Here is a 17,030-nt window from a genome sequence, read left to right as displayed (position 1 = left end):
TTTCTGAAGATGATGCTAAGTCTGGTTTGAGACATGTTTAGTAGTCAGAACCTGAGGATTCTTCAAGGGTCCGTGTCTGGTGGAGATTTGGGTGCAACCTAGGACAGAGGCCTGGGCTTTCCGTGTGGAACTGGGAAAGCCATACGAAGAGATGAGATCACCTCGAGGGAGTTGTGTAAAAAGAGTGTAAAGAGAGGATGGCTAAGGGGGATGGTAAGGCCCTTCATCAAGTAAGGGACCAGCAGAGGGAAAAGAGCCTGAGGGGTGCCTGACGGGTTACCACAGAGGTAAGGGAGAACCAGGAGAGTGTGGTTTCATGCAAGCCAAGGGAAAAGCGTGTTTCAGGGAGAGACTCTGATGCTGCAAAAGGTCAACCATGAGAAGGACTAAATTTTGCATCAAGTAGAAGGTCACAGGTGGTTTTGGCAAGATTATTCACAGCGGACAACCCCTGGGCGGAAGCCAGACTGAACTTCAGTTCACTGAAATGTCAGCCACTGAGACCACTGGATGAAACTTTGCAGCAAGAGAAGAAAACCTTCTCTTAAAAGCCAGTCTAGTCAATTATGGGATTGAGCTATGGTTCACACATAATTTGGTTTTAAGCAGGAGGTGTTAAAATAAGTATGTTGAGCGTCCGGTGAGTCCTGACCACAACTTACTCCAATCCACCTGGGGTATAAGGTGCTCTTGAAATGAGCCTAACCGTCCCTATTAAATGACCTGATCGGGGCATGTTGGAAAATAGGTATCCTGACTTCCCTTTCTCAGCTTGGCAACGCCACTAAAGAAAGAGTACAGTGAGAGCAAAACTGAAGGCACCCCCAAAAGCAATCATAGGAGAAAGGAATTGCAGAATTTCATGGAGTCCTCAGCGGAGAAAAAGTATATTTTTAATGTATTCATCATTTTTACCAAATACCATTTATTGCATTCTTTTTTAATTGAGAACATCTTTAACGTTCCTTTGTATTAAAAGGTTAGAATCAAAATAAAGTGTTCACTTCTTCAATGAAAACTTTTGTTAGCCTAGTTATAAAGAAAGTAATTCAGTGTTCATTATGATTTAAAAAATAACTACCCAACTAATAATCCCAAATTGTCTATTATCTCTCATTTAGTCTACAACAGGAAGCAAATTCTTAAAAAAAGGAGAGCAGTTTATGATAATGAAGGAATTACCAAGTTTTTTAGAAATAAACGGTCGTGACCGTTTTCTGTTTCTGGGAAGAATCATTTTGTCAGGATGTGGGTCTGCAAAGAGAGTAAGAGTCCAGCAGTATATGTCTGCATTTTGGGCAAATACTTATTTAAGAAGACAGGATCCTCTTAAAAAACAAACAAAAAAGGAAAACTCTGAATTGGTTCTGATTTTTTTCTGAAAAATCTATTTCTATATTCTATATCACATTGTTCTTCTGTTTAAATAGTGTTTCTAAAGGTCATTCACAAGTAAACAGATTAACTTTTGGCACTGACACGAAGCAAGGTAACCACACTATAATCATAGTTGATTCTCAAAATAAATTCAGTTCCTCACAGCGAGCATGATTACACATCTAGCACCATGAATGTATTTTGTTTTGTAAGTGCCTACTGCAGTGTATTTATAAGCTTCATAAGCCTGCCAAGCAAGTGTCTCACACCAGGTTCTATTACTAAGGCCTTACATTAGGCTCCTCTTGAAGTCGTGTTGTCCTGAATGGAGGTTTCTTATTTTCTACAGGCAACTTGGGTCCCGTCAGTACATCAGTCTCTGTGTAGACTGCAGAGGTGAGATGCTAATTTGGTTTTGTTGAGGCCGGCGAGGTGTGAGCCCGCATAAATGACCATTGGATTCTGTTAGAGCCTTGCTTTAATGATATGGGTAACTTACATCTGGCATTTCAACTTCAAACTTCAGTCTCGGAAGTGAACTTTTTGTTTGACCTGGCTGAGGAAGACGCTAGAAATCTATAATTATGTGAAAGTGGTTAATAAATTTTTCCATGAATGTTAGTCTGTTTACCTTCATTACTAATTACACAGACGTTAGCAGCATATTTTAATGAGGCATTTTGAGATTCTTCCCCCCGTGTACTTAGACTATAGTTTTAATATATTCAGAATGCATATAAATATGAAGCAGAAATTATCCTTTAAAAAGAAGGTAGAATTTATGCAAGTGCTAATTAAGATTGGGTATCTTCAAAGGTAAAGCAAATCTTCAGTGATTAAAAGAGCCCCCCCCCCCAAAGACATCCTAACTGGGCAAAGATCTCTCTACATTAGCAGACATTTCATAATGTTTCCCCACGAGTGGACAGGTAAAATTCAACGCCAGTCTTACCAGTAATCATTACCAATAAATTCTCCTCTGATCTCCATTTTGCTGGAGACAAAGGAGGCTGCTCACAGCACAGGGCCCACACGCATGAAGGAGAAAGACCCATGGGTAGACCAGGGTTTGGGCCTCATAGCCCACAGGGTTACACAGTAGTCATGTGGCAAGTCACTTAACATCCTGGTGCCTCAGGATCCCCATCTGTACAGTAGGCATAACAGTCCTTACTCTGAGAGACAGATGTTGTGAGAATGCATGAGATTGTGTGAATGAGTTCTGTGAAATGTAAAACATTCACCAAATGTAAGGCACTATCATTTGTTATAATAAGCAGCTGTTAAAATAAGGTAGATGGCTTTAGGTAACTATCCAGAAATTATTCTCTTAGGTTCTTAAACCTTAGACTAACTTTTTCTATACATGTAATCCAAGGACCACAGACCTATGAGAAATTCCTTTTAAAAAGTTAAAATAGGGGATGGGGGTGGGGGGAGACCAGTGCCAATGATTTCTTTCTTAGAAATGTAGTCAATAAATACATACAGGGCTCCCCAAACTTAGTGAACAAGAACATCTTATTTTTTTCTCATTTTCATATAATTTCCACTGTCATCCTGAGAAGCTAGTGTTGAACAAAACAACACACGTCAGAAAACTGTTAGAAAAACCTGTTATGTGATTAAAATAGCGAAATGTTTATCAACTATAATACGATGCGATTTTTTTTTTTTTTTTTGAGATTCTGAGTAAATGTTACATACGCAGCCGTTGCAAAGTATGGAGTGGGCTGCAAGCGCTTTCAAGAGCATAGAATCGAGGTTCCCGCCCCCCCCCCGTGCTCCCCAACCCCCACCCCCCACGTTCCGCCCGGAACACAGCCAGCTCGCGCTGACAGCACTGACACTGTGTTTGTGTGCACGGACAGAGGGCCTCAGCGGATCCTGGAAGGAGGGAGGAGGCGTGCCTTCCAGCAGCAGCAGCAGCGGCTACTGGAGCTGGAGCGCCCCCAGCGACCAGTCCAACCCGTCCACGCCGTCGCCGCCGCTGTCGGCCGACAGCTTCAAGCCCTTCCGCAGCCCCGCGCCGCAGCCGCAACCGCAGCCCGACGACGGCATCGACGAGGCGGAGGCCAGCAACCTGCTCTTCGACGAGCCCATTCCCAGGAAAAGAAAGGTGGGTGTCGGCCACGCCGTTTTCGGGTTTTGGTTGCAGGAACGGCCGCCTTCGAAGGGCCGGTGTGAGCCTGGCGTGGCTGTTCTGCATTTCTGCTGCCCACGTCCCTTGGGAGCCACAGAAACAGCTCGTGCTCCCCTCTGACGTTCTCTGACGTTTCAAAATAAGGATCACGATTAAAAACAAAAATGATCACATCATTGATACGTTTCTTCCAAGTACACGTGTCCCCGGCCCCATCCTGTGGACGTTTCAACGTAAATTAAGGGTCAGGATTAAAAACAAAAATAATCAAATCACTGACATGTTCTAAGTACACATGCCCCCCCCCCCCACACCCCCCATCCTGTGGTGTAAGAATTAACAACAGGCTTCAGATTGCACTTCAGGCTTGGTTTGGTGATTCACTCTTCGTGGGACTTATTTTTGTGTGTGATATAAAATAAAGTTAATACTCTATTTTCTCTTTTCTGCTTCTGTAAGCCCTGAAGGGTTGTTGGGAAGACTATTTTGCGTCTAATTTTTATAAAACCGGGTTGAAACTTACGTGCAAACTGACATATAAACCTATGTACGTATCTACATGCTAAAAATGATATAGTTGCCAAATTAAAAGTGAAAAAGGAGACCTAATTAATTGATTATACTTTCATTTAATCCTCACAGCAGTCCTGCTGGTAAGTATTCTATTCCCATTTTGATACGAGAAGGTTAAGGAGCGAGAGGTTATGCATCAACTCACTGCTGTCATGCAGGTTAGAAAGGGCTAGACCTGCCATTCAAAACACAGGTTCTGCCTGGACCTAAAGCTCAGATTCTTTTCATTTTCTTCACATACATTGAAACTATTATGTTTACTCACAATTTTTGGAAAGTATTGCTATTTCATAGAATAGAGCAATGCTACTGCTACATCTAGAAAACACTTTAACGTTATTTTTTAAATCGCTGTATAAATGTGAAACTGTTACTTGATATGTTGGTATTTTAATTTGTCATTGGTAGCTTCCTTCTTAATGACTATTCACAAACAAAAATCCAAAGCAAAGCCCCGAGTACTGCAATGCAACCTGTTTTTTTTCCCCCAATTCATTCCAAAGAGCAAAACAAAGAGATGGCATCGGTCCAACTGTCCCTCCCTGCTTCTCTCTCAGCATCATTCAGCATGTGTAACAGTAGAGGTTGTACAGCCTCTCTCTCTACCCAGAGAACAGGGCATTCATGTGGTCTCCTGTCCTTCCCAGGGGCAGTGGCATGGAGAGTTGCTGTTTTACATACAAGTCCCCTAGGTGGAGGGGGAAGGCTGGAGTGGCTCCAGCATCCTGTGGGGCCCCAGGGACTGAGTCTTCACTCGACTAGTCAGGGAGACAGGCTGGCACTTGTATTGGGGGAACCTGCGGGCAAGTTGGACCCAAAGCCTGCAGGTCTGTGCTTCAGGCTGCACAGACTTTCTCTCTGGGGTCACCTGAGTATGTAGTTGTGGCTCCCATCAAGCAGGTCTTGGCATTGTGGCAAGGACTCCCGGCCCAGGAACCCCCGCCTCATAAGGTGCGCTGCTGAAAGCCTGCCCCAGCCTTTCGTCTCTAATGGAGCCACACCAGCCAAATTCAGTCTTGCATTACATTAAGTTGCACTGGCCACATTTGTACTTAAGGTCTGTCAGCTTCGACTAAATTAGGGGATAGTCAAGTCACCAAAGGAAAAGAGCAAAAAAGCTTCATTACAAAGTGGCTTCATTTGAAGACCCACTCTGCAGTATACGGGGTAGTTGGAAAAAAACACATGAATAAAAGCCATATTCTTCCTTCTTTCTTTCTGACTTTTCCAGCTAATCAGAGCCTGGATTTGCCCAGAGGAGTACCCCCTGCTGGCTGAAGCTCACCATCACTAACTTTTAAATCAGGGATCTTACATAGACGTTGCCTTTTTATAACTTAAAGTTACTTTGAATAGTGTAATGAGAATGTGGGATGGTTGCTGCTTATTTTTGTATTTATTAAGTGAACCAGCACAATGTCTTGAGATTGAGATGCAGCCACTTCCGTTAAGATTGGATGCTGGGTGGGTGGACACTGATGTGTAAAGAGGCAATAATGACTTGGGTTGAAAAATGCTGTGCTCATAATGTGGTAGAAACACGGTAACTGTGATGCGGTTGTTTTAGAGCTTTTAAAATCCTTTAAAGATTTCTAAGAGTTAATTTGCGTAATCCATTAGACACTATGTTCTAGTTGGTGAGATGCATCATATCCATTTAAGACCATGGGCAGTTGTGATGGTCATATGTCTTGTGGGGATTGAGAACCTTCTAGATCAGTATTTTCCACACTGCAGGTTTCAATCCACTAGTGGGTTATGAGTCAATTTAATGAGCTGTGAATAGCACTTCTTTAATGAATAGGACAGAATAGGATGCATTGTACTCAATCAGGGTAAGTGTGGTTTCTTGATGTTTTTGTTTCAATTATGCACTTACCTGGGTAATGTACAAAAATTTACCTCTTACTGTGGCTCATGGTTTAAAAAGTTTGGAGGCTCCTGTTCTATGTTGTAAAGAGATAGCATGGTAAGTGGTAAACGAAGGAGCACTGAACAGAAATCAAGATCCACATCCTAAACTCAACTTGGCCACCCTGAGAACTTAAGAAGATCCTGTATCCCTTTTGATTATCAGCTTCTTCACTTATAAACCAGGCAAACAGGTACTATCAAACCTCTCTCAGGATAATCATGAAGATTAAATGTGACCATAAGTAGAAAGGATGTACAAGCCCTAAAACCCCATGTACTGGAATGTAGCATCATTATAACAGACATTTTTAGACCCTATACAAAGGGGGAAGCAACATTCCCTAGATGGGATTATGAAGCAGAGGTCCTGATCTTTCTCCTCCTTATGAAAGCTCTCTCATCTCTTCTCCTATGTCTCCCACACATGGACATCTCACTCTGACCTCTTAAGGTGATCCATGTACCTCTTACAGAAGGAGGAAGAGAGTATGAGATGTGCTGCCTAGACAAGGCATTATCTTTTACTATCAGCAGTGATGGGGAAACGTTTGCTGGTAACAACTGCATTTGCATATTTAGTTACAATTTACAACATGGTTTTAACATGTTTTTAGCAGTTTAACAACTATGCTATACCTTGGCATAGTTGTATCCCCATTCTGCAGAAGAGGCTCACTAAGGTTACATGAATTGCCCAAGGTCCTGTAGCTTATAACGTGGCAGAGATAAGATCAGCCTAGCTGAAATAGCCAAGATGAAATTTTGGAAGCAAATTCAAGGAGTCCACATTTCCCTCTGCCCACAGAGGAGAATAACACGGAAAGAAAATAATCAGATGCAGCTACAGCCAACGTTATTTGGCAGGGTGGGATTGGGGTGCAAAGGATCCAGAGAGAAATCCAAGGGCAGAGAACAGAACTCCAGGCTGTCTGCCACAGCCCACTACTTCCTGAATGAAGTACCCATCGCTCTTAAGAGGACCTTTAGCCAAGGTATTGGAAATGGGAGAAACAGAAATGAAAGCCTTCTTTCTCCTGGCTCTGGAGATCAGCCAACCAACTACCTCAAGCCCAGTGCTAGCAGAATTTTTTCTCTGGGATTTCAGACGAACAGACAGGCAGTTCTTCCATGCTCAGAGAAAAGCCAGGACCCAGACTACAGGGGACTTGCAGTTCCGGTCATGACCACAAGGTGATGCAGTGACCCTAACTACCGACACTCTGGGAGCCGGGGAGAAAACAGTCTGTATAGTTTACCATCAATCCCAGAAGACCTCTAGAAAATCAAGAAGTGCTGATAACTACTTATGAATATGCTTTTTTCCATGTCAGGTCCCTAATTCTGTCAGATTCTAAGTTTGTCCATCCCTGAACAGGATAAGAAAGTCCGGGCTCTGGAATTAGCACCCCAGCTCAATACTTATGTATTGAGCAAGTCGCTTGATTTCTCTAAGGCACGGTTTCCTCATTTCTAAAATATGGATAATGATAGCACCCCACTGATGAGGTTGTTCTGAGGATTATATGAACATTATTGTTCATATTGAACATATCGTTCATACTGGCTGCTAATACTTTGCTTTCCTTTCTACCCATTTGACAACTGACTGAATAGAAATTTGAGAAGCGTGGGTGTGGAGAGAAGGGGGTGCTCACCTCCATGCTCCATCCTGTCCCCACATTGACTATATCAGTATTGCTGCAGCTCAAGACACTGGATCCCTCAGCCACTTCAGCCACCTTGGACTTAGTTAGGGTTAATGGGAGAGGCCAGCCTACGTTCAGGTGAGGGGTGAGGACAACGGCGACAGGGGCAGAAATCAGGGGCCATACAAGGAAATCTGACTCAGGACTCCACATTTCAGAACATCAGCAGCAACTTAAAGACAATAACTACATTCCAGCCTTCATTATTCTCATTGATTTTACAAGTGTCTTGACCACGAACCACCTTACCCGGGGACTAGGGAGAATCCCAAGTCAGAGAAAAAAATGCTGAGTGATCATAAGGTGCTCCAGCAATAGTTTTGCGAGTAGTAAACAATGAATTAATCACTTGCTCCACTCTGCATTTTCAGTCTTTCAGAACCAAAAAAGCAGTGAGTCACTTTAAATTGTGAATGACTGCTCTGAAAAGAAAACAAATGCGTAAAGCCCTCACGCGTAAGCTGTTCCCAGTCTCTGCACTGACTTAATTCCTAGCCCACTAATTCTGAGCAGAGAGTGCCTTCTGCAAGAAGAACCGCTGTTCCAGAAATAGACCCATCTGTTAGAACTGCTGGGGAGGGCGGTGCTAAGAAAAGCAGCTCGGGGTCACACCGTACGGATTTCATGGTGATGACACAGCATCGCCAGCCAGATCAGGGGAGCCGATTGGCCACGGAGAGAATCAGGACACAGAAGAGTGAGATCTAGGCACTTTAGTGATAGGACCTCAGAATAATCTACCACGCAGTACAGAAGATCCGGAGTATTGGACCTCGAAGGACTTCAGAAATCACCCACCACAACCTTTCCAAGTTACAGGACTGCTTGAACACATCCAGATATGTACAAATTCTCCTAAGGATGAGATGCGCTTTTACAAGCCACTGATTGAGAAAACAGATCATGGGTACAGATTTTTGTTAACTCGTGAATGCTTTTGTCGTTGTTCTACAAATCATTTGAAATCAACTTTATTTCGGCATAATCGCCACTCAATAAAATGAGCCCATTTTAAGTATACAGTGCAGTGAGTTTTGACTAATTTCTCCACCTGGGTGACCCCCGCTGTAATCAGGCCAGTAGTTCAGCACTCCTCATGCCCCTCTGAACTCAGATGCCCCTCACAACACCTGCAAAAACAGGCAGCCAGTTAGTGACCTGACTTCTGTCACTATAGGTCCATTTCGCACATTGCAGACTTTCCAGTAGATGGAATCCTACAGTGTGTGCTTTGTAGTGTACAAAAATCCCACGTGTTGGCAACAGGAACTCTCATTCATCTCTGGTGGGAATGTAAAATGGTGCAATCACTTTGTAAAACAGTTTGGCAGTTTCTTATAAATTTAAATAGACGCTTACCATATGACCCGGCAATTCCACTCCTCGATATTTACCTAAGAGATAAGAAAACATATGTCCACAAAAAGACTTGCAGACTTATGGTTCATAGCAGTTTCATTCATTATCACCCCATGCTGCAAACAACCCGCATGTCCATAAAGAGGTAAATGGATAAGCAAATTGTGGTATATTCATTCAACAGAATACTACACCACAACAAAAGGAAATAAACTACTGATACGTGAAACAGTGGGCAGATCTCAAAAACATTATGCTGAGGTAAAATAGCCTGACACAAAAGAATGCATTCTCTATTATTCCATTAGAAGAAATCTTTTTCTTACTTTTAAATTTTATTTGTCATCACAGCATCTATAAGCAGTGCCTGTAGATGGGAGATGTTTGATCCACATTTGGTATACATTTGAATTCACCCATCACTTCGCATTAACCTCACACACACACATTACTTCTTCAGTCCTCCTGTCGTAGAAATAAAGAAATAAAGCCCTGAAGCTGAGGTGACGTGTATAAGGCTGCTTTCCCAATAAAGGAAAGAACTGGAACCCCTACCAGTTTCTAGGTAGGTAGTGAATTTTTAAATATGTCTGTCCCCTTGCCAGTCTTTTGGAAGCTGTTGAGTGGACCTCTTAGTCCCCAAAGAGCCATTGGAGCCTCTGCCAAGCAGTGTGTGTCCCTCCCACGTGAGGCAGGCTAGGGAGACATGTATAACACAGCAAACTCAGGTATACAGAATAATTGCATGCTCCCCTTCCATCAAGGACCCTGGTCCTCTCTGGGGAGACTTAGATGTATCAATGTCCACCCCCAACACACACACACAGACGTGCACATGCACGTGCACACACATACACACACGTACACCTACACATAACACCTCAATCGCCATATGAAACATACCCAAGGATCTTCACACTTTTCTCTCAGAAAAAGCAACTTGGTATTAACCCCAGGCTGCTGTGTGGTAAAGCAGACAGTAAAGTGATGTTCATGTATCTTCTGGAACATAACTTTCATTGAACTTATTATCCCTAGACGTGTAATGTAATACTTCAAAACTCAGCCATGTTTCCACTCTTGGACCTGAAGGTGACCTTCAGCAGTCATCTTGTCAGTCCCGTGGACCAGTCTGGGTTTCTTCAGGAAAACAGAAGCCATTCCATGTATTCCAGATACGAAAAAATTCAAAAGCAGGGTTGAGCCTTGCCATGGGAAGGGCAAGCAGAGAAAAGATGAGGGAAGCCTTGGCCAGAGATCTCAGCCTGTCGCCCCAAAGCAGCTGGCGTCCGAGACAGTCTGGAAACCGCTGCGAAGGTCACACATCTCCAGGAAGCTGTCTCCAGCCTTCATAGCCTACTGCACCAAAGTTGGGTGATTCTGAAGAGCTTGCCTGGAAGCTGCTGAGGAGCTCACATCGGGCGTGTTTGAGATCCCAGGAGTCTGCCTGTAACCGCTGAGAGCTTCACTCCTGTGGGGTTGTTGTGAGTGTGAAACTAGGCACATGTATGGAAGACCCTAGCACAGTGTGGTTCCCAGACAAGGGTGGCCTCGTCTCCCTCGGACATCCTCCTCTGTGAACGTCTTTCTGTTAGAGCTGCGAGGGGCAGCTAGGGCAGAAGCACTGAAGGGCACGTTCAGACTCGGCCCTGCGATTGCCCCAGCAACTTTGCTTGCTTTGGCCTCCTTGGGAGAGCTAGGACCCGTGTGGCAACTTGGGTGACGTTTACTTAGCTATTTTTTCCTGTCCTCCTCCTCCCATGGCTTGTTTTTTCTTTTCATGTAACAGTGAGTAGTCTGTTTGTAGACAAAGGATTTGTTTCCATTGGATGTCGTTAGGGGACTTTGAAAAGTACTTACCCACTATTTAAGGGGCCCCATGGTTTGACACAAGCACATCCTTCACCTACGTAGAGAGAAGACACTTGATTTCATTCAAGTTGAGATATCCTTTTAATATACTGTTATTCTCCCAAATTAGTCAAGCAAGTGTGATAGGGTGACTCCATTTTTAAATAAATAACTTTCAAAAATTAAAAGTAGGATAATTTTTACATTTGCAGATTAATGTAAAAATAAGATCCCCCTCCCCAATATTTCCACCATGGTGTAGTACATTTTTATTTGCAGGACATATCCTCTCCTCAAAAAAGATAATGTTCAGATACTTTTATGAGCTGCTTTTCCCCTGTATCAGTCAAGGTTCGGGCAGAAAACAGGTGCTTTACTCAAGTGGAACAATTGAGAAGAGTTTAATGAAGAAGCTATTGACAAAGGTGTAGACAGGGTTCGGAGACATCAGGAGAAGTTACCCCAAAAGCTAACAACATTACCACCCCTAAGCCTGAAGAGGCAAATAAACAGAGAGGTTTCCAGAACCCAGGGGGTTACCAAAACTCTGAAAATACCAACAGAAGTGTTAGTTTTTGGAGAAGAAATGGAGCCACTGCCCACCTGTGGCCAGGCAGACAGGAAGTTGAGGGAATCCATACCCTCTTGCCTTTCAGTCTCTTCCCTTGCTTGCCCGCCTTCTGTCAGTCCTTCCATTGGCCAGACTCAACCAGAAACCAGTTGGCCAGGGTACCCGCTGATGAAGGTCAGCCTCCAGGCACTGAGCGCGGTGGAGGGTGGAGGGTGGAGGGTGGAGGATGGTGTGGGCCTGCACTAGGAGCTTGTTTTTTCACATCAAGGAAGTTTTTCTTACAACTTCATTTATAAGGCTCCTTAATATTCAGTTATATGGAATTAATTTAACCAGTCATCTGATCATCCCCTCAGCAATCTTGACATTATTTCTGATTTCTCGCTGGTCTAAAAATCAGTGCCATGAGCATCTTTATACACGTCTTTGGAGACGTTTCAAATGACTTTCTTAGGATAGAGCCCCTAAAAGTTGATATTGGGTCAAAACGATAGATGTTTTCAAAGCTTCATCTGTATTGCTCTTAAATTTAGAGATAGCAAATATTTGTGCATGGGTAAATTATGAGGGCAGGGTTCTGGCAGGTTGGGATAAAATGGGATAATGAATGAAAGATGTCATTCAAAGGAAATGCCAAAAAGAAGAGGTAGAAGAGAAATCAGGGCTTTCCCTCTGTGAAGGAGTTTGGGGTTGCCCCCTCCCAAAACCCAGTTAAAGGTCTCCCCACTATGTGTAATTATGTTTCTGAGTCTGCGTTTGTAACCACCTTGCAAATCAGCAGGAACTTTCTCTATGCTTCTGGAGTATAATACTGCATAAAGTCCTCCCAATTGCTTATGCCAATGACCCAAATCATTGTAAATTAGACAATCATTTTTCCTGCTGCACATTTTCTGTTTTCTTCTGGTGAACTTAGACCTTCCTTGAGTACCTAGCATTGCAGGGGGTGTAAGTCTGGAAGAAAAAATTACTGTATGGAGTGAAGAGAAAACCATCTATAATTCAGTGTGCACCATGCCTGCCATGGGCCTGTGCTAAGAAGTTAATTTACAGCCAGATAAGGTCATCAGGTGGTAATCACACTGGGAAATCTTCTGGAATTTCACAGAATAATGATCTTTTGGACATTCTTTGAACATAGAGTATTTACTAGTAGCTTCCAAAATGCTTAAGTAAATTAAGATGTCTCAAATACGGCTCATTGCCGTGGGCCCCAAAATGCAACTTTCCCAAGATTCAGCACAGCCAATACTAATTAATAAGTTATGCTAGGCACAGGAGTAGAGTGTTGGGCAAGAAGTCATGGCTCCTACTCTCAGCTTACGTGATAAAAACTGGCCTATCCCCAGCGTTTCTCTTAGAAACCCAGCAAAAGAACAAAGCAAGGAGGAAGCAAAGTTGATCATTCTTCATATGCATTACCTAATTTTCTTTGGGCAACTGATTCCTGGGGAGCCCATACCAGAGACCCAAAAAGTGAGAATCTAATTGAGGAGATGATACTCAAAACAATTGTAATTGGTGGTTACCCTAATTCTGAGGAATTTAGAAAGGATATTGGTCATCTCCATTGTAATTTTTGGATTTGATCTCTGTATCAGCTGTTTCCTCCTGACTAAGGAAAGGAATTATACCAATGATACTTATTTTTCTACAATTTGTATTAAGCTTTACTGCTTATCAATTTAAAAAAAAAAAAGTGTTTGGGGCACCTGGGTGGCTCAGTTGGTTGAACATGCAACTCTTGATTTTGGCTCAGTTCATGATCCCAGGGTCACAGAATTGAGCCCTGTGTTGGGCTCCGCCTTGGGCATAGAGCCTGCTTCCTCTCCTCTCCTTTCCTCTCCTCCCCTCCCCTCCCCTCCCCTCTCTCCCCTCCCCTCCCCCCTCCCCTCCCCTCTCTCCCCTCCCCTCCCCCCTCCCCTCCCCTCTCTCCCCTCCCCTCCCCTTCCCCCTCCCCTCCTCTCCCCTTCCTCCCCTCCCCTCCCCTCTCCTCCTCTCCCCTCCCCTCTCCTCCCTTCCCCTCCCCTCCCCTTCCCCCCCACCTCTGCCCCTCTCCCCTGTTCATGCTCCCTCTCTCTCTAAAAGGAAAAAAAAATGTTGGACATATTACTGCAAGGACTGGGAACAGCAATCTTATAAATAATGTTGTGGCACAAAAATACCAGAGTGATAGTCATTTCCTAAAACAATCAGCAATTTGAACCTTTAAAATAATTCCTAATATGCAGAAGGAATTTGGCTCTGTATGTTGCACAATACTATTACATTAATTACGAAAGCCTTTATCTAACTGACCAATTGCTGGAACCATCAAAGGACACTGGGTAAGTTTCCTAACTTTTTGGATTCTTGCTTCCCCCCCATGAAAATGAAAATAGTATCACATGCCTTGCCTGGTCCTTTCCCAGTCTCTAAAGCAGCCATTTCAGCCTCGTCTGCTCTCACACAGCCTCCCCACTTTGCCCTTAGATTTAACCTCACTTCCTACCTCACTGAAAAATTAAAAGCATTCAGACAGGAATGCTTTTTTTTTTTTTTTTTTTAATCAGCAAACTAACTGAGTCTACATCCATCACTTGGTCTTTCTTTTCAGGGCAACCCTACCACTGTGCGAGGGGTTGCTAATGCTGAATCCTCTTTCTTTTTCAGGATCTCACCCTGTAGTTATCCCCCGCATCTCGACTACATTGTCTGTCCCTCCTTCCTTTGCAACTGTGCCCATCAACATAAAAACTCAATTTAGTATGACTCATTTTTACAAGCTCTCCGTTTACTGCTCTCATATCAGCCACCTTTCTTGAAAAGGTGGCACTTACTCTCTTTACTTCTTTATTATTTTTAAATGTATTTTTGGGGCACCTGGGTGGCGCAGTCGGTTAAGCGTCCGACTTCAGCCAGGTCATGATCTCGCGGTCCATGAGTTCGAGCCCTGCGTCAGGCTCTGGGCTGATGGCTCGGAGCCTGGAGCCTGTTTCCGATTCTGTGTGTCCCTCTCTCTCTGCCCCTCCCCCGTTCATGCTCTGTCTCTCTCTGTCCCAAAAATAAATAAAACGTTGAAAAAAAAAATAAAAAATAAATGTATTTTTATTTTAGAGAAAGCACGAGCAGGAGAGGGGGACAGAGAGAGAGAATATTAAGCAGGCTCCACGCTCCTTGTGGAGCCCAGTGCAGGGCTTGATCCCACAACCCTGGCATCACGACCTGAGCTGAAATCAAGAGTCAGATGCTCAATCAACTGAGCCACTCAGGCACCCCTCTCTCCACTTCTTTAAATCCCACTTATTCTCCAGCCATGGCGGTTGGACTTCATCCCACTACTCTGAGAAACCTGCTCTTGTCTGGGCCACTGACAGCCTCCATGTATCGAATCCACAGGACTCTTCCCAGTCCTTGTTCAACACAGTTGGCCACATCTTCCTTCTTGAACAGTCTTCGGACTGTGCAGTAATACCACACTGTCTTGATTCTCCCTCTCTCTCTCTCTCTCTTTCTGCTCCTGCTCTATCTCCAATAAGAAATACCGGATGCTGTAAAGTCTTGGGCCTTCTAATTATCTCTACCTTCATTTTTGCCTAGATGATCTCATCCAGACCTGAGTTTTAAGTGATCCTTTGGCTGCTGACTCCAAATTCAAATTTGTATCTCTCGCCCTGACTTTCCCTAAGTTCCAGACTCATATGTCCAGTGTCCTACTTGCCACCTTCTCTTGATCTATAGTAGGTATCTCTAAGTTAACATACTCAAAACAGAACAATTTGCCTAGCTATGGAAGTCATCTTTAATACCCTCCCTTTTAGGGGCACCTGGGTCGCTTAGTCGGTTAGGTGTCCACTCTTGATTTGGGATCAGGTCACGATCTCACAGTTCGTGAGTTCCAGCCCCACATCCATGTCCGTGCACATTGGTGTCAGTGCAGAGCCTGCTTGGGATTCTCTCTCTCCCTCTCTCTCTGTCCCTCCCCTGCTCATGCTCTTTCTCTCTCTCAAAATAAATAAACAAACTTGTAAAAAATAACAATAAAGTCTCCTAAGTATGCATTTGCTTCTCAGCTTCCTTCAGGCCCCTCTTCAGCCCCAGCTCCACCTCTCTGTAGCTTCAGCTCCTCCGTAGCTCAGCCCTGCCCATTCCCACTGTGAGCATCCCCGCACTGCGTGTGGGGCCCCAGTGCCAAGACAGGAGTGCCTGGGTTGATGCGCCATGAATGCCAGCCCCCTGGGAGCAGCCTCTAGGACACAGCGGGCGCCTGGGTCACAACGCCCACAGGGAGAGCGGGCTTCTCGTGCTGCTGCTCTTCTGCTATAGCGGACTGCAGCCGTGGGCTGCTGTGATTTGTCCTCTACTTGCCATGCTGAAAGTGGCCAGTCCCCAACACACAGAATCGTCCTCAGTTCTGGAAATTTCCAAGTGTCTTCTCAACTGAGAAAAAGTCTTCCGTGAGGGTGGCTGTCTGGATCAGGATACTAATCCCATCAGTAATACCTGAATAAGTCATCTTCTAAACGTGTAAGTGATTGCTCACAGAACAGGGCGAACACTGGTGGGCCCCACAAGGACTTGACGGCAGAAATCCTGCTGGACTCCTAAACAAGTCTATATCAATTTCATCAGTTCAGGAAAGGTACCACCACTACTGTGTTTATTGGTAAGGGTAGGCTTCCTGTTGGAACAGCCTATTTCCAAACCTCAGTGGCTTAACACCATAAAGGTTTATTTATTTTGTGTGTCACAGTCCAATCAGCTCAGTGGGAGTGGTGAAGGGAGTGTCTCTGTTCCCCATGGTCCTCTAGGGACCCATGCTCCTGCCTCCTAATGGACTCCTCTTAACTTGGAGTCTATAAGTGCCCAGAAGGGTGGGCAGAATTCAGGGGGTCTGGGAACTTGGAGTGGGGGGAAAAGTGTATCTTTATCATCATTGACCTCTTAACTATAATTCAGCATTTCCTGCAGTTATGACTGATGGTATCCAACCACAGTATTAATGCCGCCTGTGACTTTACTACCAATAGAAATCATAGATGTTTTCATATCACATGATAATTTTAGGAGACATCATGAAATATCATTTAAGCTTAACACCACTTTGAAATTATGGTAGCTATTAGACTCACCTCAAGATCCTGTTATTTAATATGGTACGTAAAGAGCACATACAGTTCCATATCACAAAATACTTTTCATATTTTGGGAACTGTATTTCACTCTGCTGGCTCTTCTTTGTAATTATACGTTTTAAGTGTTAAAAAATGCTGCTTTGAGAAGGGGCCCATAGGTTTAATGAGGTTGCCAAAAGGGTTCATAGCAAAGAGAAATTTAAGGACCCCTGATCGAGTGGTTCTGCTGTCCCCCAGGCATCAAGTGTCCTCTGCATCTGGTCAGCAGCCTGTGCTCGGATGGCACTGGAGGAATATGCAGCACTTCTGCCAGTATCCCATTGGTCCTGATTCAGTCACATGACTCCACCTGACTGCAAGGGAGGCTGGGAAATGAGGTCTAGCTGTGTGCCCAGGAGGAAGAGGAAACGGGGCTTGATGAG

General features: G+C 44.1%; 1 protein-coding gene across 2 annotated transcripts in view; it reads left to right on the top strand.

The window, feature by feature from the left end:
• Positions 1-17,030, top strand: part of ZNF704 (zinc finger protein 704) — a 242,776-nt gene that overhangs the window by 194,834 nt on the left and 30,912 nt on the right. For both annotated transcript variants that reach the window (XR_007148527.1, XM_047842149.1), the window contains exon 4: positions 3,249-3,496. Coding sequence is in view for 1 of the 2 variants with exons in the window: in XM_047842149.1 (XP_047698105.1) it covers positions 3,249-3,496 (248 nt within the window). In the remaining variant the exon portion in view is untranslated. The remainder of the gene's footprint in view (positions 1-3,248; positions 3,497-17,030) is intronic.

This window comes from Prionailurus viverrinus, chromosome F2 (assembly GCF_022837055.1).
Source record: "Prionailurus viverrinus isolate Anna chromosome F2, UM_Priviv_1.0, whole genome shotgun sequence".
Classification (NCBI taxonomy): Eukaryota; Metazoa; Chordata; class Mammalia; order Carnivora; family Felidae; genus Prionailurus; species Prionailurus viverrinus.
The sequence above is the reverse complement of the archived record's forward strand: the minus strand, read 5'-3'. Positions and strand labels throughout refer to the sequence as shown.